Source organism: Aphelocoma coerulescens, chromosome 4A, assembly GCF_041296385.1.
Source record: "Aphelocoma coerulescens isolate FSJ_1873_10779 chromosome 4A, UR_Acoe_1.0, whole genome shotgun sequence".
NCBI lineage: Eukaryota > Metazoa > Chordata > Aves > Passeriformes > Corvidae > Aphelocoma > Aphelocoma coerulescens.
In genome coordinates, this window is record NC_091018.1 from 18,046,657 (window position 1) to 18,064,319 (window position 17,663).

At 58.6% G+C, this 17,663-nt stretch overlaps 3 protein-coding genes across 3 annotated transcripts; 1 reads left to right on the forward strand and 2 right to left on the reverse strand.

Moving 5' to 3' along the window:
* Positions 1–75: 75 nt before the first annotated feature.
* Positions 76–1,469, reverse strand: TIMM8A (translocase of inner mitochondrial membrane 8A). The gene is made up of 2 exons (XM_069015591.1): positions 1,275–1,469; positions 76–883 (listed from the first exon to the last, which is right to left on the reverse strand). The coding sequence occupies exons 1-2, from the start codon at positions 1,395–1,397 to the stop codon at positions 722–724; spliced, it is 285 nt and encodes a 94-aa protein (XP_068871692.1). The 5' UTR covers positions 1,398–1,469; the 3' UTR covers positions 76–721.
* A 647-nt stretch (positions 1,470–2,116) lies between these two features.
* Positions 2,117–13,323, reverse strand: BTK (Bruton tyrosine kinase). The gene is made up of 20 exons (XM_069015595.1): positions 13,293–13,323; positions 12,152–12,229; positions 10,090–10,271; positions 9,823–9,921; positions 9,509–9,577; positions 8,897–8,978; positions 7,327–7,455; positions 7,164–7,231; positions 6,483–6,664; positions 6,123–6,185; positions 5,810–5,864; positions 5,396–5,478; positions 5,173–5,300; positions 4,946–5,020; positions 4,435–4,606; positions 3,948–4,164; positions 3,634–3,698; positions 3,064–3,182; positions 2,798–2,955; positions 2,117–2,681 (listed from the first exon to the last, which is right to left on the reverse strand). The coding sequence occupies exons 3-20, from the start codon at positions 10,228–10,230 to the stop codon at positions 2,610–2,612; spliced, it is 1,977 nt and encodes a 658-aa protein (XP_068871696.1). The 5' UTR covers positions 10,231–10,271; positions 12,152–12,229; positions 13,293–13,323; the 3' UTR covers positions 2,117–2,609.
* Positions 13,324–14,362: 1,039 nt separating this feature from the next.
* RPL36A (ribosomal protein L36a) lies at positions 14,363–17,366 on the forward strand. Its single transcript, XM_069015594.1, has 5 exons — positions 14,363–14,438; positions 14,673–14,778; positions 15,518–15,585; positions 17,083–17,205; positions 17,298–17,366. The coding sequence occupies exons 1-5, from the start codon at positions 14,436–14,438 to the stop codon at positions 17,316–17,318; spliced, it is 321 nt and encodes a 106-aa protein (XP_068871695.1). The 5' UTR covers positions 14,363–14,435; the 3' UTR covers positions 17,319–17,366.
* Positions 17,367–17,663: the final 297 nt, after the last annotated feature.

The window sequence follows — 17,663 nt, forward strand, 5'->3', positions numbered from 1 at the left end:
GGAAGAAGGGGGAGTGACAAGAAGGCCAGATTTTCCATTCTCAGCAGTGATCTACCTGAACAAAGGAGAATCTCATTAAAAATTGACCCAGTTAATATTTATTACATTTACCCAGGGAAAGCAGTTAATGGAGCAAGTCAGCATCGACAGAGTTGTGCTGCAGTGTGAAAATTGGTCACTTGGCCATATGAATGATTTACCTATGGAAGCCTGAAAGTAAGTTCCAGCAGTGGCACTGCCTGAGATGATCACTGTTCCCAACATGCTCTTCTTGCTCAGGGTGCCTGTCCCGGCCTGCGATGGTGCCCGAGGGCAGGTGAGGATGTGCCCAGCAGGGCTGGTTTGTGCAGCGCTATTTAAGGCAGCGACCGCGGGCTGGCCTCACCCAGAGCCGAGCTTCCCATCAGTGCTGGGAGCACCCATGGAACGAGGATCAGCACCCCTCTGCTCAGCCGAGGGGGCACATTCCAAATGCTCCCTGCATGGCACCGCGGTCCTGGCACAAAGGTGGCCGCTGGCCCGCGGGGCCGGGAGCAGCACATCACCCCGACGTGGAGCATCCGTGTGTCTGTTGAGGGCTCTCATCTGGCTGCAACTTCCCCGAGACTGGCATTTAATTAAATCCTAACCACCCCCCGAGCTGATCCTGGCTCCTTCGGGCAGCGGAGTGACCAGGAGTGGGCATGGGCGAGGGCCTGGCCTGGCAGGGGCTGGGTCCGGCTCAGTCGGACAGGCTTTCCGAGAAGGCCGACTTGGACTTCTGCGTCTGCTCCAGCCGGTTCAGGATAAACTGGCTCGTGTCAATGAAGCGCTCCACGCAGTTCACGAAGCACGTCTCAGCCCGGCTGTCCAGCTTCGGGCCCGGCTTGTCCATGCACTTCTCCTGCACACAGCGGGGTCCCGTTGGTCCCGGGGGCACCGCAGCCCGACCCCCCCCACCCCGCACCGGGGCCGTGCCTCTGGGCATCTCCAGCCCTCGGACACGCTGGCGTCCCCCCCACCTGGGGGATCCTGATCCTCTCGGGACCCTCCCTCATCCCCTCGGGCGCATCTGACCCCTCCCCACGCGTGGCTCTCCCCGCCCCGCCGTGCCCGGAGAGCCGCCCCCTCCCGCTCTGTGCTCACCGGAGCTGGGGCTGCTCCCACGGCGGCTCCATTTTGTCCCCATCAGCCTCCTCCCCCCGGGGACAAAGGTCTGCGCGGCCTCCCAGCCCGCCTTGCCCCACCATCGCCACCGGGTCACCGGAGCCGGCGGCCCTGCCCGCCGCCCGTACCCAGCAGAGCTCGGTCATCTGGTGCACCAGCTGCTGGAAGCGCTGCTTCTGCGTCTCCACCTCGATGAAGCGCTGAAGCTGGGGGTCGGCCCCGCCCAGCCCGGCGGCGGACGGCGCGTCCATGGCGCTCCCGGTGTCCCCCCGGTCCCTCCCGGTGCCGCCGCGCCGCGACCTTCACGTGCCGCCGGTGCCGCGCCCGCCCCTTCCGCCCGCGCCGCGCGTGCGCGCCCGCCCGCCGGGCGCCCCCTGCCGGCGGGGCGGAGCGGCCGCAGCCGGGGAGGCCGTGGAAGGGTTTTATTGTCCGGGATCGGGAGCGGGACCGGGATCGGGAGCGGGACCGGGAGCGTTCTGGGGTGTGATGGAGCTCCGGGGCGGTGATGGGGCTCCGGGATGTGATGGAGCTCCGGGGCGGTGATGGAGCTCTGAGCATGTGATGGAGCTCCGGGGCGGTGATGAGGCTCCGGGATGTGATGGAGCTCCAGGACGGGGATGAGGCTCCGGGGCGGTGATGGAGCCCCGGGGCGGTGATGAGGTCCGGGACGGTGATGGAGCTCCGGGATGTGATGGAGCCCCGGGGCGGTGATGGGGCTCCGGGGCGGTGATGGAGCTCCGGGATGTGATGGAGCCCCGGGGCGGTGATGAGGCTCCGGGGTGGTGATGGAGCTCCGAGGTGGTGATGAGGCTCCCGGATGTGATGGAACCCCCGAGGCGGTGATGAGGTCCGGGGCAGTGATGGAGCCGCGGGGCAGTGATGGGGCTCCGGGGCGGTGATGGAGCCCCGGGGCGGTGATGGGGCTCCGGGGCGGTGATGGAGCTCCGGGATGTGATGGAGCCCCGGGGCGGTGATGGAGCTCTGAGCATGTGATGGAGCCCCGGGGCGGTGATGGAGCTCTGAGCATGTGATGGAGCCCCGGGGCGGTGATGAGGCTCCGGGGTGGTGATGGAGCTCCGAGGCGGTGATGAGGCTCCCGGATGTGATGGAACCCCCGAGGCGGTGATGAGGTCCGGGGCAGTGATGGAGCCGCGGGGCAGTGATGGGGCTCCGGGGCGGTGATGGGGCTCCGGGGCGGTGATGGGGCTCCGGGATGTGATGGAGCCGTGGGGCGTGATGAGGCTCCGGGATGTGATGGAGCTCCGGGGCAGTGATGGAACCCCGGGGCGGTGATGGAGCTCTGAGCATGTGATGGGGCTGTGGGAGCGGCCATGGGGCTCCCCCAGGCTCCTGCTCGCCCGTGCCGTGTCCGTGACAACCATGCCGCGATACCGCCCGGTGTGCAGGTCTGTCCCGGTGGGCAGTGGCAGCGCTGGGCAGGGGTCAGCGGGCAGTACCCGCGGTCAGCAGTCCTCGTCGGCGATGTCCAGGATGCTGCCCAGCAGCGCGGTGAAGGTGGGGCGCTCCTCTGGCTTCTGCTGGGCGAGAGGGGAGCCTGGCTGGAGCCCGTGTCTGCCCCAGCCGTGCCCCAGGGAGCCCTGTCACCCTGCCAGGGTGGCCGGAGGTGTCACCAGGGGTGACAGCCACTCACCTCGTGCCAGCAGCTGTACATGATGGCGTAGACCCGCTCCGAGGCCGCCTGCGGCCGGTACAGGCGCAGGCCTTGGATGACGTGCTCGGTTGTCTCGCTGTTATTAAACCTCTCATAAGGCATCTTTCCCAGTGAGTAAACTTCCCACATCAGGACACCTGTTGGGGGGGAACAGCAAGGAGAGCTGATGGGATGGGAGCACCTGTACCTGCACCTGGTTTGCAGAGGAGTTCCCAACCTCCAAGTCATCAATGCCGTGCTCTTACCAAAGGACCAGACGTCAGACTTGCTGCTGAACTTGCTGTACAGCAGCACTTCAGGAGGAGACCACCGCACTGGAAACTTGGACCCCATGGAGCTTGTGTACTCATCATCTAGCACATACCTGCAGCAGGAAAATGGATCAGGGTGCCTCACTTGGATTTCACATTTTGCTCCTCCACACAACTGACCAAGCCCAAAAGGAATGGGCAGCTCAGACTGACCAGAGGTTGCAACTCTGCATGGGTTTCAGCAGTAAGTGCGTGTTAGTCAGGATTGTGGAAGGGATTGGCTGACAGGGAAGCACAGCAAAAAGGGGATGTGGAGAGCAAGCTGCAGCCAGGAGACCAGAGGTGGGGGAAAGAAGATGCAAAGAGAGGGGGGAAAGGGCCAGGGGAAGTAAGAAAGGGATGGTGGAAAGTGGAGAGGCGAAGGTTGAGGCAGGGAGATGAAATGGGAAGACAGTAGGAAAGCACAGCTGGAGGGTGGTGGGGACAAAGACTAAAATGTAGAATTGATGGAAGGAGGAGATGGGGTACTGAGACAGGAAAGTGACACAGACACATCTACCGGACCTGGAAAGACCAAAATCTGACACTTTCACAATTCCTTGGTCATTCACCAAACAGTTTCGAGCAGCCTGTGAATGGAGAGATGGAGACAGTTACTTCTACCTTCTCTTGCTTCTCCCATTCCCCTGTAGCAGGTGAACTTCATCTCATCCCCACCCACCTAACACTTCACCTGACTTCATCCTGCAAGTTCACCTGGGGCAAGCTACAAAGTTCTCAGCAAAGAGAGCAACAGAGCCCTCCAAGCATCCTGTTTATCTATGAAGGGGCAATTTCCCTGGTGGGATTTTGCCTGAACAAAGCAATCACAGCCCTACCAGGTCTCTATGCAGGAATTGCTTGGATTCCAGGTACTCCATAGCTTCACAGACATCCTTGCACATCTCCAGCAGCTCGGCAGGCTGGAACCGCTGCCGTGTTTCCCTCAGGAAGTTCAGGAGGCAGCCGTTGGCCATGTACTCGGTGATGATGAAGATGGGACGCTGCTTAGTGCAGACCCCGTAGAGCTGCACTAGCTTCTCATGTGACAGGTTCCTGTGTTGGGGACAAAGGCAATTCTGAGCATCTAGAAAGCCAGGCAGCAAAGGAAGAACCTGTGAGGAAGGAGAGTTTGGGAAGGGAAGATGCTTCTGGCCCAGCTGACGGTGGAAAGCCTCACCAAGGAATCTGCCCAAAATCAGTGGGATCTTGGGTGCTTTTTACAGAGTATGGGACTGCCTTAGACTGTCCCTCCACACCTCCCAGGAGTGCAGCCATTCTGGCAAGGAGCATCCAGCACTGACCTGCACGGTGCTCACCACTTACATCATGACTTTGGCTTCGTCAATAAACTCATCCTCTGACATGGAGCCTTCCCTGATCATCTTGATAGCAACATTGTACTGGCCTCTCCATTTCCCGTACTTCACCACGCCAAACTGCCCCGTCCCAAGTTCCTTCAGGAAGGTCAGATCCTTGGGGTCGATCTCCCACGACCCTAGGACAGAGAGTGTGAGTGTAATACGGGTGCAGGTGACTTCCCTGCACGGTGCTCCCAATCATCTGGTCTAGCAAGCCCAAGAAAAGCTCACAAGCATTTCCTGCCTGAGAGATCATCCACAAAACCCACAAAATCTGAGACCTGTTCCTCCAGGGGACAGGAGCAAGGTAGCTTGTGGAGTCTTTTGGTCAATACTGTCACCAGAGGGTAGATGGGAAGTGGTTCCTGGGAAGGCTATGAGCCATGGGACAGCCGGGATCCCAGCCTGGGAAAGCTGCTGCCAGCAGAAGCAAATGCTGCAACCAGGGAACTGTGAGGTAGCCCGGGCTGGCTTACCATAGCCAAGGCCAGCTGTGGAAGGAGCACTTTTCTTGTGCTGAGACACGGGGTACTTCAGTCTGGATATGAGCCCTGAAACACAGCAGCAGAGATTGCCACTCCAGGCTTACCTGCCACATTCCAGCAGGGAACACAAAAGCCTCCTGCCTTCAGCACAGGAAGGTGGGGATACCGTGGTGCCAGTGAAAACACTGCTGGCTTCACTCTGTCTCCCAGCCACTGACCTGCAGAGTTGTGCTGGTGGTAGGTGATAAGCTCTGGGATGCTGTTGAACAGGTGCTTTTCTGCCAGGTAATACTGGTTCTGGGGGGTGCAGCAGACGACATAGTGGCGGATCGTGCCTTGGGGGTCTCTGGAGAGGGAGAACATGGGGAGGAGAGACAGAGGGTGAGGGGTGCCTGGAGGGGCCCTCTGGGGGAGAAACAAGCTGTTCTTAGAGCCACTTACGCAGAGGACTTGGCATAGACGGAGACAGTGTATTTCCCTGTCTTGCTGGTGGAATCTCGGACAATGAAGCCCCCTTCCTTACCCTAAAGCAGAAAGGGCAAAGGGCACTGGGTGGTTGTGGGGACTGTGTGTCACTGTGACAGGCAAAACTTAAAGTGAGTGAAGATCACAGCAGGGCTGGAGAGGATGCAGTGAGTCAGAGGAGTCCTATTTCCACTCCCTGCACGGGAGGCCACCTCCTGAAGTGGCTGCCTGGAGGAGCTCACATTGGGATAGGGAATGTTCCTGGGGCTGTTGGTGCAACACTCCCCTCCCAGCACAAGCCAGGGTTGGTCCCATGCTGGACACAATGTGAGAACAGCCCATGGAGGGCTGGTGTGTAGAACAGACCCAGCCTCGGGAGGCAACACTTACCTCCTGTTTCAGCAGTTGCTCCGCTTGGCTCCGAGTGATGTTCTTTGAGTACCACCTGGAACAGGGACACAGCCATCAGGGAGATCTCCACAGCCACCTCTGTCCCCAGCCCGGTCTGACCCTGGCCCAGCCAGGACAGGTGGTGCAGAGAGCAGGGCAGGGATGGCTGCCAGGGGCTGGAGGCTGCCAGAGGATGTGGAAGAGGGAGAGTGACCCAGCCAGGCTGGGCTCAGGGGCTGTGTAGGGTAACAGAACCAAATGGAAAACGTCTCCAACCAAGTGCAACTCGCCAGGTCCCCATGCCCTCTCTTACTCAAAGATCTCTAGGGAATTTCTGGTTTCAGTGACGTAGTTGCTGGGGATGTATCCTTCCCTCCTGCAGGAGAAAAGGGGCTGGTCACACATTGATGGAGGAGGCCAAGGGGAAAGGATATTCCTGTTTCAGAAGGGCTCAAAAACTTTGGTGCAAGCCCATCTGGGTTCATGTATGGGGATGGCTGACACCACAGCCGGTTTCAGCCTCCTCCCCCTCCTCAGCAGGGCAGCCCACAGGTGGGCAGGCAGCGTGTCCTCACCCTCGGGGTGCCAGAGGGGTGTGTTTGCCCACCAGGGCCTGAGCACCAGGGCAGGGCAGCACTGCAGAGCCACGGCCATGGGCAGTGGGAGCTCTCACCCGTTCTTGTCAAGGGCTTTCCACCAGGGCAGGTGGCTCTCCTCCAGGATGAAGTACTCCTCGCCCTTCTGCAGCTGCAGGTCCTGCGCGTTCATCGGCTCGTAGTTGTAGAGGGCCACCACCTTCTTCATCTCCCCTGCTGTGCTGGGGGCTGGCTCGGGAGGCAGAGGCTTCATCACCATCTTCCCATGGCGGGAGGGAGAGTGTGGGACATGGTCAGGCTTGCACACACACCACGTGAGACCCTTCCCAGGCCTGGCAGGGCAGTGGTCTCAGGCCAGCTCAACGCAGTGTTTGTCTCAGCTCCCACATGTATCTCTACCAGAACACCAATTTCCTCTCCCTGGACTTTTTATCAAAACATTTTTCCCCATCTCCACAAAAGATAAGTGTTTTCTCTTTACCTTTTTGGCTTAACCTGTGACTCCTCCAGCCTACATTAGGGTGTAAATCTCTCAGCTGCCCTGGGAAACCTCAAGGTTGAGATAATTTGACTTTCCTATAGGCCTTTGGGCTCCATCCCCTGCTTCAAGCTCCTTCTCCCTTAAGTCACCATCTTGACATCCCTCCCCAGAGCAGAGTCCTGGCCTGTACATCTCTGAGCAGTCATTGAATATGTTGGCTTTTTCCAGGCAACCTTTTCTCCAACACCTTGGAGCAAACCCTGACGTTGGCTTTTACCTGGTCCTCCTCAGGAGTTGGGGGAAGGGGCTTCTTTGTCTTGCGATGCGACCGCCCGACGTTTAAACCTTCAGAACAGAGGAGGAACTAAGGTGAGCAAAGATCCCTGTGGTGGTCCCTGGGGCAGAGGGACGGGGCAGTGGGAGGGTGCCTGGTGTCTTACTGCCATTCCTGCTCTCCAGAATCTGGCAGCCCATGGCATTCTTGGCTGTCTGGGAGCAGCACAGGTACTGGCCGTCGATCCAGAAGCAGGGGTGGTACTTCTGGACCAGGTCGCTGTTGTACCGAATCACTGTGGCAGAGGAGGGGAGATGTGTGTGACCCAGGGCTGCATCCCCAGCCTGTTGCAAGAGCTCTCTGCTCCCTGAATGCAGGTGGTCAGCTGCATTGATAATCTCCTCTCAGCTGTGCTACTGTCCCCTGTGCCCTGATGTTCAGGTTTCCCTCAGCTCACCACCCTTGTTTTAGTGCTGTGGCTGTGCAATCCCTGTCCCACAGGGAAGGGCCAGGCTTGGCTCTCAGATCTGATCTAAGCTCTTGAGCAGCTCTGCAAAGGGGCATGAGCATGGAGACAGTCACAGAAGGACCTGGCCCTCCTGCCAGCCAAAATATCCAGGCTGCTCTGGCCCCTGGTTCACAGCTCTTTTGAGCCCTTTTCTTTTTCAGAAGTGGGGAGGGAGGCCAGTGCTGTGCCCAGCTTTTCCATGGGGTGAGGAGGGCATTGCCATCACCCTGTGTGCACTCAGAGACTTCCCTTGCAGGGAGAATATTCCCTTGCCAGGCAGGCTGACCAGCTTCCTCATACTTCTCCCCAAGCTAGAGGGACAACTGGATGTGCCTAAACACTGCCTCAGCCTGGGGCTGGCCCACAGCAGCTGCACGGTGTGTAGAGAGCCCCTTCTTTGGTGGACTAAGAAAAGGGTATCCCGGCAGCAAAAAGCCAGAATTTTCTCTCCTTTCCCTGTGGATTTTACACTAACTTGAGCTGCCACAGCAACCCTCCTGCCTCAGCAGTGAAGTGGGGAGAGGACAGGCTGCCTGTCGGGGCAGAGCAGCAGGGCTCTCGTGAGATAACCGACTTCCCCGTTATCAGCCTGCCGCTCTTCCGCCTCGCTCCAGCCAACTTCCCCGTGTCAACTCAAGCAGCTAATCTCACCCTGCCAGCACAAAGCCGCAGCAAGACACACACACACATGCACCAGGAGGCACATACAGGCGGCTCCAGCAGATTTTGGGTGGCCCGAGCCCCTTGGCACAACAGTGCTGCTGCAACACACTCCCAGTTCGAAGAGGGAGCAGCCACACAGCTGAGCACTAGCTCAGCAGCACCGAGCAAGGCTTGGGGTGGTTTGGGAAAGATGCTACCTGGCTCCCAGCAGGCTTGTTGTCCATGTTTCCTAAAGCTCCGGGCGCTCAACCCTCACTTGCCAATGCAGCACAGCTGTATGGCCACATCTGCTATTTCCTCTTGCCTTCAACAATTTCCGAGCCTGCTTGAGCTACTTTGGAGCAGGTTTGTGAGAGGGCAAGGAGCCTCAGCCGAGGTAGCTGTGGTACTGCAGAGGGTGACAGTGTCCACTCCCCCGGCTGGGAGCAGCTCGCTCTTCCTCAGACATGGGGTATATAGCCACGAGCCAGCGAGCCCCCGGCAGCCTGGCACTCTGGGCCAGCCACAGGCACAGCTGAGTGCCCGTGTTGGCTTCCCAGGGGAGCTGCAGAGCCCCCACACTCACCACTCTTCAGCTGATGGATCCAGCGCTTGCGCAGCTCCTCCGTCGGGGAGAAGATGTAGAGGGGCCCCTCGTCATAGACCACCTGCGGGACCAGGCACCTCAGCACCGGGGGCAGGCCTCTCACGGAAGGCACGTGGGGAGCCGAGCCTTGTGGCCACTCCGAGCAAGCCCTGCCGGTGTCTGCTGGCCCCGCATGGTGCTCGCGGGAGCGTGACAAAGAGGTTAAAAATAAGCCCCCTCCCCCGAGACTTTCCACTTCCTTCTCTGACTTTCGGTGTGCCGGGGGTGCACTGGGTGCCAGCAGGGCAGGCAGCTGGGCTGGGGGCTGAGTGAGCAGCCAGCACCCCTCCAGCATCAGCCAGGGGACTGAAAGGGGCAGGACAGAGCTCAGAAGCAGGTTTCCATCTTAAGCAGAGCTGCCTCGGGGCTCAGAGAGGCTCACCTGGCTGCCCCATGCAGTGTGGACAGCAGCAGAGTGTCCCCAGGCCGCTGAGTGACACCGGGCAATGGGGCAGTGATGCCACGTTTGACCCCAGGCCCCTGTGGGGTCCTCCCCTCAGGAGCTGCCACCAGGCAGAGAGGACCAGCAAAGAGGGTGCAGTGAAGACTCACCTGGAAGGGGTAGGGGAACCGTTCGATGATTGAGATCTGCTCCATGTTGTTGTAATCCTCCCCTTTCCTCTGGAAGAGAGAGGCAGAGATGGATGCTGGCACCCTGTTGCTCAGCTGCTGGCATCTCCCCTGGAGCAAGCCCAGGGCTTTAGGCATCCTGCTGCTCTGCATAAAGCTGGACCCCTGGTATGGTATGGACAGAGCCCCTCATGCCAAGCACGGCTGTCCCCCACTGCCACCACCCCAGGGACTCTCCCTACTCCCCCAGCGAGGGGACAAGGGCACAGACGCAGGGACCCTGGGACCCTCCTCACCGGGACCTGTCGCTCAGGGGGAGGGTTGTTTTCAGGTGCCACTGTCTCCACACAGGTGATCCTCTCAATGTCCACGGAGCCCTTCTTACTGCCCCGGCGCTGCAAGAGACAGTCTTGGTTCAAATGGTCACCAAAGGGAGACCTGGAGAGACTCAAACCAACCTCTGTCCCTGTCCAACCAGCCCTTGGGCTACATGCTGGCAAGGGACAGACCTCTGGTGACCCCCAGACACCGCCACGGTGCAGCCCCTGTGGCTGCAGACTCACCCCCCGCTCAAAGTCATACTCGTAGTAGGACAGCTTGCTCTCCGTCAGCAGGAACAGGCGCTTCTTGAAGTTGAGGGGAGATGTTTTCTTCTTCTGCTGCGAGCGCTTCAAGAAGATGCTCTCCAGGATGACACTGGCCATGTCAAACCCCTGGCCACCTCCACGCTGTGCTCACCTGGTTGCTGTGGGCAAGACAATGCCAACGCAGCGCTTGTTCAGCCCAAAACCTGCTGGACCTCGCTCAGGTGCACTCTCCCCCTTGCCCCAAGGGCAGTCAGGGGGTGCTGGGACCCCCACGGCGGGGGGAACCAGAGGTGTGTGTGCAGGTCAGTGTGGGTTTGTGATGTGACCTCTCCTGGCCCCTCTCCCACACCAGGCTGCAGCCCAAGCCACCACCCAGATGGCTCCTACTCCTGCTGAAGAGGCGTCCAGGATATTCAGATGGACAGAGAGCTGGAGAAGGAGGGAGATGGGGGAAGCTTGGAGCCCCAGGGAAGAGCGGGGAGCCAGCTGTGACACTCGGCAGGCGCTCCTCCCCTCCAGCTCTGTGCATGTGAGCCTGTGTGGGCTGTTTCCTCCTGCCCCACCGCAGCCACTTCGTGCTGGGGATGTGCTGACTTGGCAGCCTGCAAGGGGTGGCCACGGGAGGCCGGTCCCTAAAAAGCCGTGGGTAGGTCCTGGCCCTGAAAAGTCACAGTGCCGTGCTGCCGAGAGCACGGAGTAGCCCTAAAGTCATCCTTGCCCTGTGTGTCCATGGAGCCCACAGGAGTGCAGGGACAAAGCTCAACCCCCCTTCCTCCCCTGTGAGCAGCACTTGTCAGTGGCCAGGCTTGAAGGGCTGCCTCTAGCCAGCAGCCAGAGGGGTTAAATCCTCCCCCAGCCCTCAGCGATGCTCTCCTGAGCCTCTCCGGGGAAGGGCAGGGCAGGAAAGGACTCACATGAGAGCCCTGCATCCCACTGCTGCCCAGCTTTTAGGGGCTGGAAATCGCCATGGCCTATCTCTTGGAGCAGTCTGTGCATCTCACCTCTGTGTTGCTGTGCCCAGCAACTGTGACCCCCAGGTGGGTCCAGCATCCTCCAGAGCCACGTGGCTGGAGCTGTGGGCTGTGACCAACACCTGATTGCAGTATGGGGAGCTGACAAGAGAGCTGTGTGGGGCCACTGCTGAGCTGTGATCCCCTGGAGCTCGGTTCTGTGTCTCCTGCCTGACCACCTACAGTCCCTGCTTCCCCTTCACCCGCACCTTGTTCCCTTTTTTCCTCCTGCAAGCACAGCTTTGGAAAGCAACCTGGGAGAAGCTGTTTTTCTCCCCTGCTCCCCACAGCCTGTCTCCTCGGGGGGAGGCTCAGAGGTGGGCCAGAGACAGGCGTTCAGCCCCCCATTCCCCAGCCGAGTATTCCATCAACTCTCCCCACACATGACATGGGCATTGGCTCACTCACAACAGGGATCAGGTGGGGAACAAAGATGCCAGGACCTGGTTCCACACACTGTGCCTCTCTCCAGGGCATTCCCCTGCTTGGGGACAGGAGCAGAGGTGTCCTCCCATCTGCTGGCAATGCCCAGATCCTCCCAGCACAGACCCTGCAGTACTGACACTGCCCCGCTCTCCCCAGAGAGGCTGGGGACAAGCAGGATTGCCCTCTCCCAGGCTTCCCTCTTCCCTCCTTGTGGCCCTTATGGCTCAGATCTTTCCAGCTTGTTTGGGTGGTCAAAAACCCCCAACTTTAAAAAATTAATCATCAGAGCCTTTTGGAAAAAGCAGCAGCCTGAGTGGGCTGATTGAGGCCTCAGGAGGAGGGATCCGGGGTCGCTGCAGGTGGCTGGTGTGGCCCCTGACCCCCAGACTGCTGGCAAGGTGGTGGATGAGCCCAGAGTGACCCCGGGACCATGCTGTATCCCTGTGCCTCATTTTCCCTACTTATCAAGTGTGGCTGCTGGTGCTGCATCCCAAGAGCAGGAGGGCTCCCGCTGCCCTCCCTGGCACAGACACAGGGGCTGAGCAGAGTGGCCCTGGGCTCCAGCCCATCCCAGCTGCAGCGCCGGGTCCCTGGAGCTTTACCTGGAGTCACAGCAGCGGGGTCATGGCCAGCAGTGCCAGGCAGGTGGGACACGTCCTCACTGCGTCCTCTGGGTGGAACTGCCAGAGGGGAAAGGACAGCGAATGTCTTGGAGGGCTGTTGTGCCCCATCATGGCACAGCCTCCTTGTCCCCAGCACTGCCACCAGACCCGCTCTGTCCTTGCCCGTCCTTGGCATGGTGGGTGCCCCACGGGGCTCACCCCCACAGCCACCACTGCCGTGCTGTGATAGCAGAGTGACGAGTGGGTGGGTGGAAGCATGTCCTGTGCCCTCCCCCCCCAGCTAGTGTGACTTCCTGCCATGCTCACACCTCGGCCCAGCGTGCTCTGAGACCACCACCAGGCCTGACACACACTGCTGGCCTCATGTCGCTGGATGCTGTGTCCCACCATGGTCCTGGGGCCATCCCTCCTCCACAGGCAAGCTCTGTCTGCTGCCTAATTCCTGCTAAGGAGCTGAGCCACTGCTGGCTGATGTGGGGCTGGCAGGGACCCGAGGGAAGGGTGACAGGGTGTTTGTCTGAACGACAAACTTCACAGCCCCCATGTTTCAGGTTGAGCCCAGAGGGTGTCAAAAATGATGGGTGGGAGGGACAGAGGAGGAATCCTCCTGCATGGGAGAGACTCATGAGCAAACCCCAAGCTGCACCCCAACAGTGCCCACTGCAAAAAGCACAGGTGAGGAATAGCCAAAGACCCTGCCAGAACCCCAGCCCCTGCTCTCGGGCAGCCCTGGGGTCCCTGGCACCCACCCACCACTGTGATTCCCTTCTCAGCACAGCCTGCAGCCCCTGGCACCCCCACCCCATCTCCCTGCCCTGCTGCACCCCATAGCCCCATGGCCAGGTGACCGGGGTCAGATGCCACTTGCTCAGAACTGGTCAGGCTGTGGGACAAGGCAGAGCCCTCCCAGCTTGGCTCACCCACACCACGTGTCCCGTGCCCAGCACGGCTCTCCTGCCCACAAGGAGCCCAGCAGAGGTGTGAGGCCACCAGCACAGGCCACATGGAGCCTCCCGCTACCCCGGCTGTCCCGCAGCCACATCAGCGGGGCCCCGCCGGCGCCCAGGACCCCACAGCCCAGTGCTGCCCCGTGCCATGGCTCCCGGGCCTCCATACTCACGGAGCCCTCCCGCCGCCGCTCCGGCCAGCCGGGGTCTCGCCGCGCCGCTGCCCGCGCCCACCCCGGTGGGTTGGGGTGGCTGTGGCAGCAGGGACGGGGAGAGACGGCAGGGTGCGCAGGGAGGAAGGACGGGGCCGGCCAACCCCACCCTTTCGGTTCCCCTTTTTCAGGTTTCTGACTCAAAGGCAGCACTTGTGTTTCCTCCTGCAGACAGCTGGGCCATTGCCGTGGGGTCACCAGGCCACCGGCCATGGCCAGAGCCTGGCCCAGGCTGTGGGCAGTGCCAGGTGTTGGCTGAGGTGGCTGACCATCCCCTAAGTTGTCCCAAATGGGTTCTTTCACCTGATGTGCACAGGGCTGATCCCCACACAGAACTGAGGAATTTGCTTTATTGACAGTTCTGTGCAGAAAGAGATCTTGGTGGCAAATTCACAAAGCCAGCAGAGCGACTATCAAAACCTTTCACCGTTGATACATTTTGGCAAATGAAAACATTAGTGTTCATTGGCTACAGGTTACATCATTCATTAGTATTCTATCTTGTAGTGTTAAATGATTCCCTCACTTCCTATGTTAATTAGTCCGCATGTTCAGTATTTCTCTTCGTTTGGGTCAGTGGGTTTCCTGGGTCAATGGTCCGTGAGTTGGTGTTGTGATCTCCCCATGCTGGAATCTCTCTTATCCACTCAGAGCTGATTCAGCACAAGTGCTGAGTTCGCTTTGCTAGTTACATCCTTGTCTCGAGAGTTCTGCCAACTGTTCTTGTGGTCCTAAATTCTGCATTCGCTGTGCCCACTCTCAGAGGTACATCCTTCTTCCCAAGCCTTGTTAACTTCCGCCCGGATCTGAGATCACTGAAACATGTCAAGCCCTAAACCTTAACAAGGCAACTCTATTGACACATAATTTGTCTGTCAAACACCTGGACATCACCTGCACCCGGCAGATCCCACAGGACCCACCCCAGTCACACCCCCGGTCCGGGACCCAGCCTTCCTCCACGGCTGCCGTCCTGCTCCCCTCCCACCGGCAGGGGGCGCCGTGCCCTATGCCCTCCCTGCACTCTCCTCTCTATGGTCCCCAGCTCTCATTCACTTCCGCTTCCGGTCTGGGCCTCCTCTCCGGGCCGCCGCCGCCGCCAAGATGGTGAGTGCTGGGGCTGGGCTGGGCTCCATCCGCCGCCATCCGCCCCGGGGCTGCGCCGGCCCGGGCTCCCTCCGCTGCGGTGCTTGCGTGATGGGTGGCCAGACCGGCGCGGGGGCTTCCCCATCCCCGGATGGCAGCGCAGGGCCCGAGGGGAGGGGAAGGGCGGGAGCGGGGCCTTCGGAGCGGGATGTGGCGTATGCGCAGCGGCCCTGAGCGGTTTCTCTGCTCCTCCAGGTGAACGTGCCGAAAACGCGCCGGACCTACTGCAAGAAATGCGGGAAGCACCAACCGCACAAGGTCACGCAGTACAAGAAGGGGAAGGACTCGCTCTACGCGCAGGGTAAGGATGGGCTCGCTCCGGGCGCGGCCACGGGGAGCTGCGTGCGGTCCGAGTGTCCTGGGCCCTGCACGGGTGGGGGAGGACAGCTTGACCTGAAGGATGTGGTGTGCAATAAAGGGAACTAAAAAATGGCAAAGGGAAAAAGACTTAAGGACGTGTCAGCCCGAGCCAAATTCGGATGGTTGTCGTATAGAAATGTTTAACTAATTAGGAAATGTGCTCTGGGTGAGCCTCGTTGGCTGTAATGTGAAGGCACAGTTCTGGAGGCCGGGCTGCCCAGCCCGAGGGAGAGCCCTGCCCACTGAGCATGGGCTGTGAGTTTAAAATGTGCTGGACCTTCAAGGCGAGGTGAAAGAAAGTGAATCCAGTGGTAGCTCGGCCAGTAGTGATGTGGATTAATTATGCAAATATCACCTGAACAGGACCGTATAAATATTTTTGCCCCTTTGTGTGGTGGCTTTGAGGATTTACCATGCAGCACCCCTCTCTGCACAGAACTCTGAATAAATCAAGTCCTTGGCCTTGTGTGTCTGTTGGCTGCACAAGGGAAAGGTTCCACTTTTGGGGACAGCACAAGGGCCGTGGCCATGGGCTGAGCATGAGGCTGCTGGAGGAGGGAGGCACTCATTCTGGTGGGCTGTGCAGGGACAGGCTGAGCTCTGCTGGGATTTAGGAAGTGCCAGTTGTGCTTGTAGCACCTCTTAGGTTGTGCCCTGACCAGAGCCATTTTTTCCCGCAGGGAAAAGGCGCTATGATCGGAAGCAGAGCGGATATGGGGGCCAGACAAAGCCCATTTTCCGTAAAAAGGTGAGTGAGTGTTGCTCCTGGGACAGGAAACTTCTCTGGCAACCCACAGTTCCTCAGTGCTTTGCTCTGGCTGTGTTAGGGCAGCTCTGTGCTGGCAGTGCAGGCTTCCCCTCCACAGCACAGAACAGACTTGAGTTGGAAGGGACCTTAAAGGTCATCTTGTTCCAACCCCCTGTAATGAGCAGGGCCACGTTCCACTATCCCAGGTTGCTCCAATGCCCATCCAACCTGGCCTTGGACACTTCCAGGGATGGCGCAGCCACAGCTTCTCTGGGTACCTTGTGCCAGGGCCTCAACACCCTCCCAGGAAAAGAATTTCTTCTTAATCTCTGATCTAAATCTCTGTCAGTGTGAAGCCATTTCCCACTGCCCTGTCACTCCATTCTCTTGTAAGCAGTCCTTCTGCATCTCCCTTGTAGGCTGCCATCGGATACATGGCTCATCTCCTTGCTGTCTTGTCTCATGGAGATGCTCCTCCATTTGCAGGGTGACTCGGGCTGTGTTTGCAGAGCAGGTTCTCAGGGAGCCTTGGTGCTGCAGGGGAGCAGGGTCTTGCAGGGAGGGATTCTTGCAGTGAAAGGAACATTTCCTTCACAGCTTGCCTAAGGGGAAGGGCTTGGCAAAGGGAAGGGAGCTGGCTACTTGCTTGCTGTTGTATTTACAGCAAAACCCAATGGGTGGATTTGTTACTTCGTGTGAGTTGTTTAGTTATGCTCATAGAGCTGCTTGGCTTGTTGTTGGGAAGCCCTGGTGTCCTGCTGGAGATGTACAAGAAGCCTTCCAGCAAAAAGAAAAAAATGAAGCAGCAGGTTTTCAAGTTGACTTTGTGCCAGGAAGTGGGGATACCTCACAGAAAATGCTCTGCAAGCAGGGTACACCAAGCAGCTGCATTGCTGGCACTCTCTACCTGTACATTGCAATCCCCATTTCTGTTTTTTCCCTAGTCAGCATTGTATGGATGATAGGCTGAGGTTTTTAACTGGTGGTTACAGCCCTGTCCAGCTGCTACAGCAGCCTCTCAGCTTTGGATTCTTCCCTCTGCAGTCTTTCAGGTTTCATCCAACTTCTGAGTAGCTGCAGGTCTGCATTGAGCCTGTTGTGTCACTGCTCCTTCCAGAGAAAGTTTGCCAGTCGTGTTGCTTCCAGGTGTTGCTTTTGCCCAGTTTTTGGCTGGATTTTCCAGAGCACTGCTGGTCTGTTTTCCCACACTTTAAAAGTGCAAGTTTAAGAAACTTGTGTTCACTGGTACAGACTTTTCCAGAGTGGCTGATCCCTGCAGGGACCAGCCCTGCCCCAATGAATGCTTTTGTCTTTTTTTGTTAAGGTACAGATCCACTTTACTCCTGGACCAATCCTTAAGGTGCCTTCTTGTTTTCAGTGGAGGGAGCCTAACTGTGCTGATAGTCTCTGTGTGCAGGGAACAAGCTCTTCCTGAGAGCAAGTTTGTGTGCTTGGGGATGTGTGTGGTTCATTGATACACCCTGCTCCTCCTCCCAGGCCAAGACCACCAAGAAGATTGTGCTGAGGCTGGAGTGTGTGGAGCCCAACTGCAGGTCCAAGAGGATGCTGGCAATTAAGAGGTGCAAGCACTTTGAGCTGGGAGGAGACAAGAAGAGAAAGGTGAGTTTGTATTCCATGAGTGGTTGAGAAAGGGGGACAATACTCGGTGGTGAGTAAACTCACTCTTGTCTCTTGCCTCTTGCTTCTTACAGGGCCAGGTGATCCAGTTCTGAGCATCATCCTACTCATCGTGTTGGACCGCATTAAAGTAACTAGATTGATCCCTTGCTTTTTTTAATGTGTTTTCTCTTGGGGTGCAAGCTGTGAGTACATCAGCTCAGCAGGGAGGTGTTGCTTGCAGAACCACGTAAGAGAACAGTTTTTAACCTGGCTTTTGGAAAATCCCTGCCAGTGGCTGAGATCTGTTTACTGTGTGTCCAAGAGGTGTTTTGTAATGGGTACCAGTGACTTTTCTGCATGAACATGGTGCAGGCTTGTTTATGAACTCCCCTGAACAGCCCTTGCACTTGCTGTAGGCCCTTCTTACAAACATCTTTACTGTCCTGAGGAGCAAAGGC

Bases quoted from the DNA above. Each gene is read 5' to 3' on its own strand.
- BTK (XM_069015595.1), bottom strand. From the start codon at position 10,230: ATGGCCAGTGTCATCCTGGAGAGCATCTTCTTGAAGCGCTCGCAGCAG. The intron at 9,922-10,089 runs GTGAGTCTGCAG...TGTCTCTTGCAG, and splicing joins AGTATGACTTTGAGCGGGGG to CGCCGGGGCAGTAAGAAGGG. The intron at 3,699-3,947 runs GTAGGGCTGTGA...CTCCATTCACAG, and splicing joins AATTCCTGCATAGAGACCTG to GCTGCTCGAAACTGTTTGGT.
- TIMM8A (XM_069015591.1), bottom strand. From the start codon at position 1,397: ATGGACGCGCCGTCCGCCGCCGGGCTGGGCGGGGCCGACCCCCAGCTT. The intron at 884-1,274 runs GTACGGGCGGCG...CGCTGTGTGCAG, and splicing joins AGATGACCGAGCTCTGCTGG to GAGAAGTGCATGGACAAGCC.
- RPL36A (XM_069015594.1), top strand. The intron at 15,586-17,082 runs GTGAGTGAGTGT...TCCTCCTCCCAG, and splicing joins AGCCCATTTTCCGTAAAAAG to GCCAAGACCACCAAGAAGAT. The intron at 17,206-17,297 runs GTGAGTTTGTAT...TGCTTCTTACAG, and splicing joins GAGGAGACAAGAAGAGAAAG to GGCCAGGTGATCCAGTTCTG.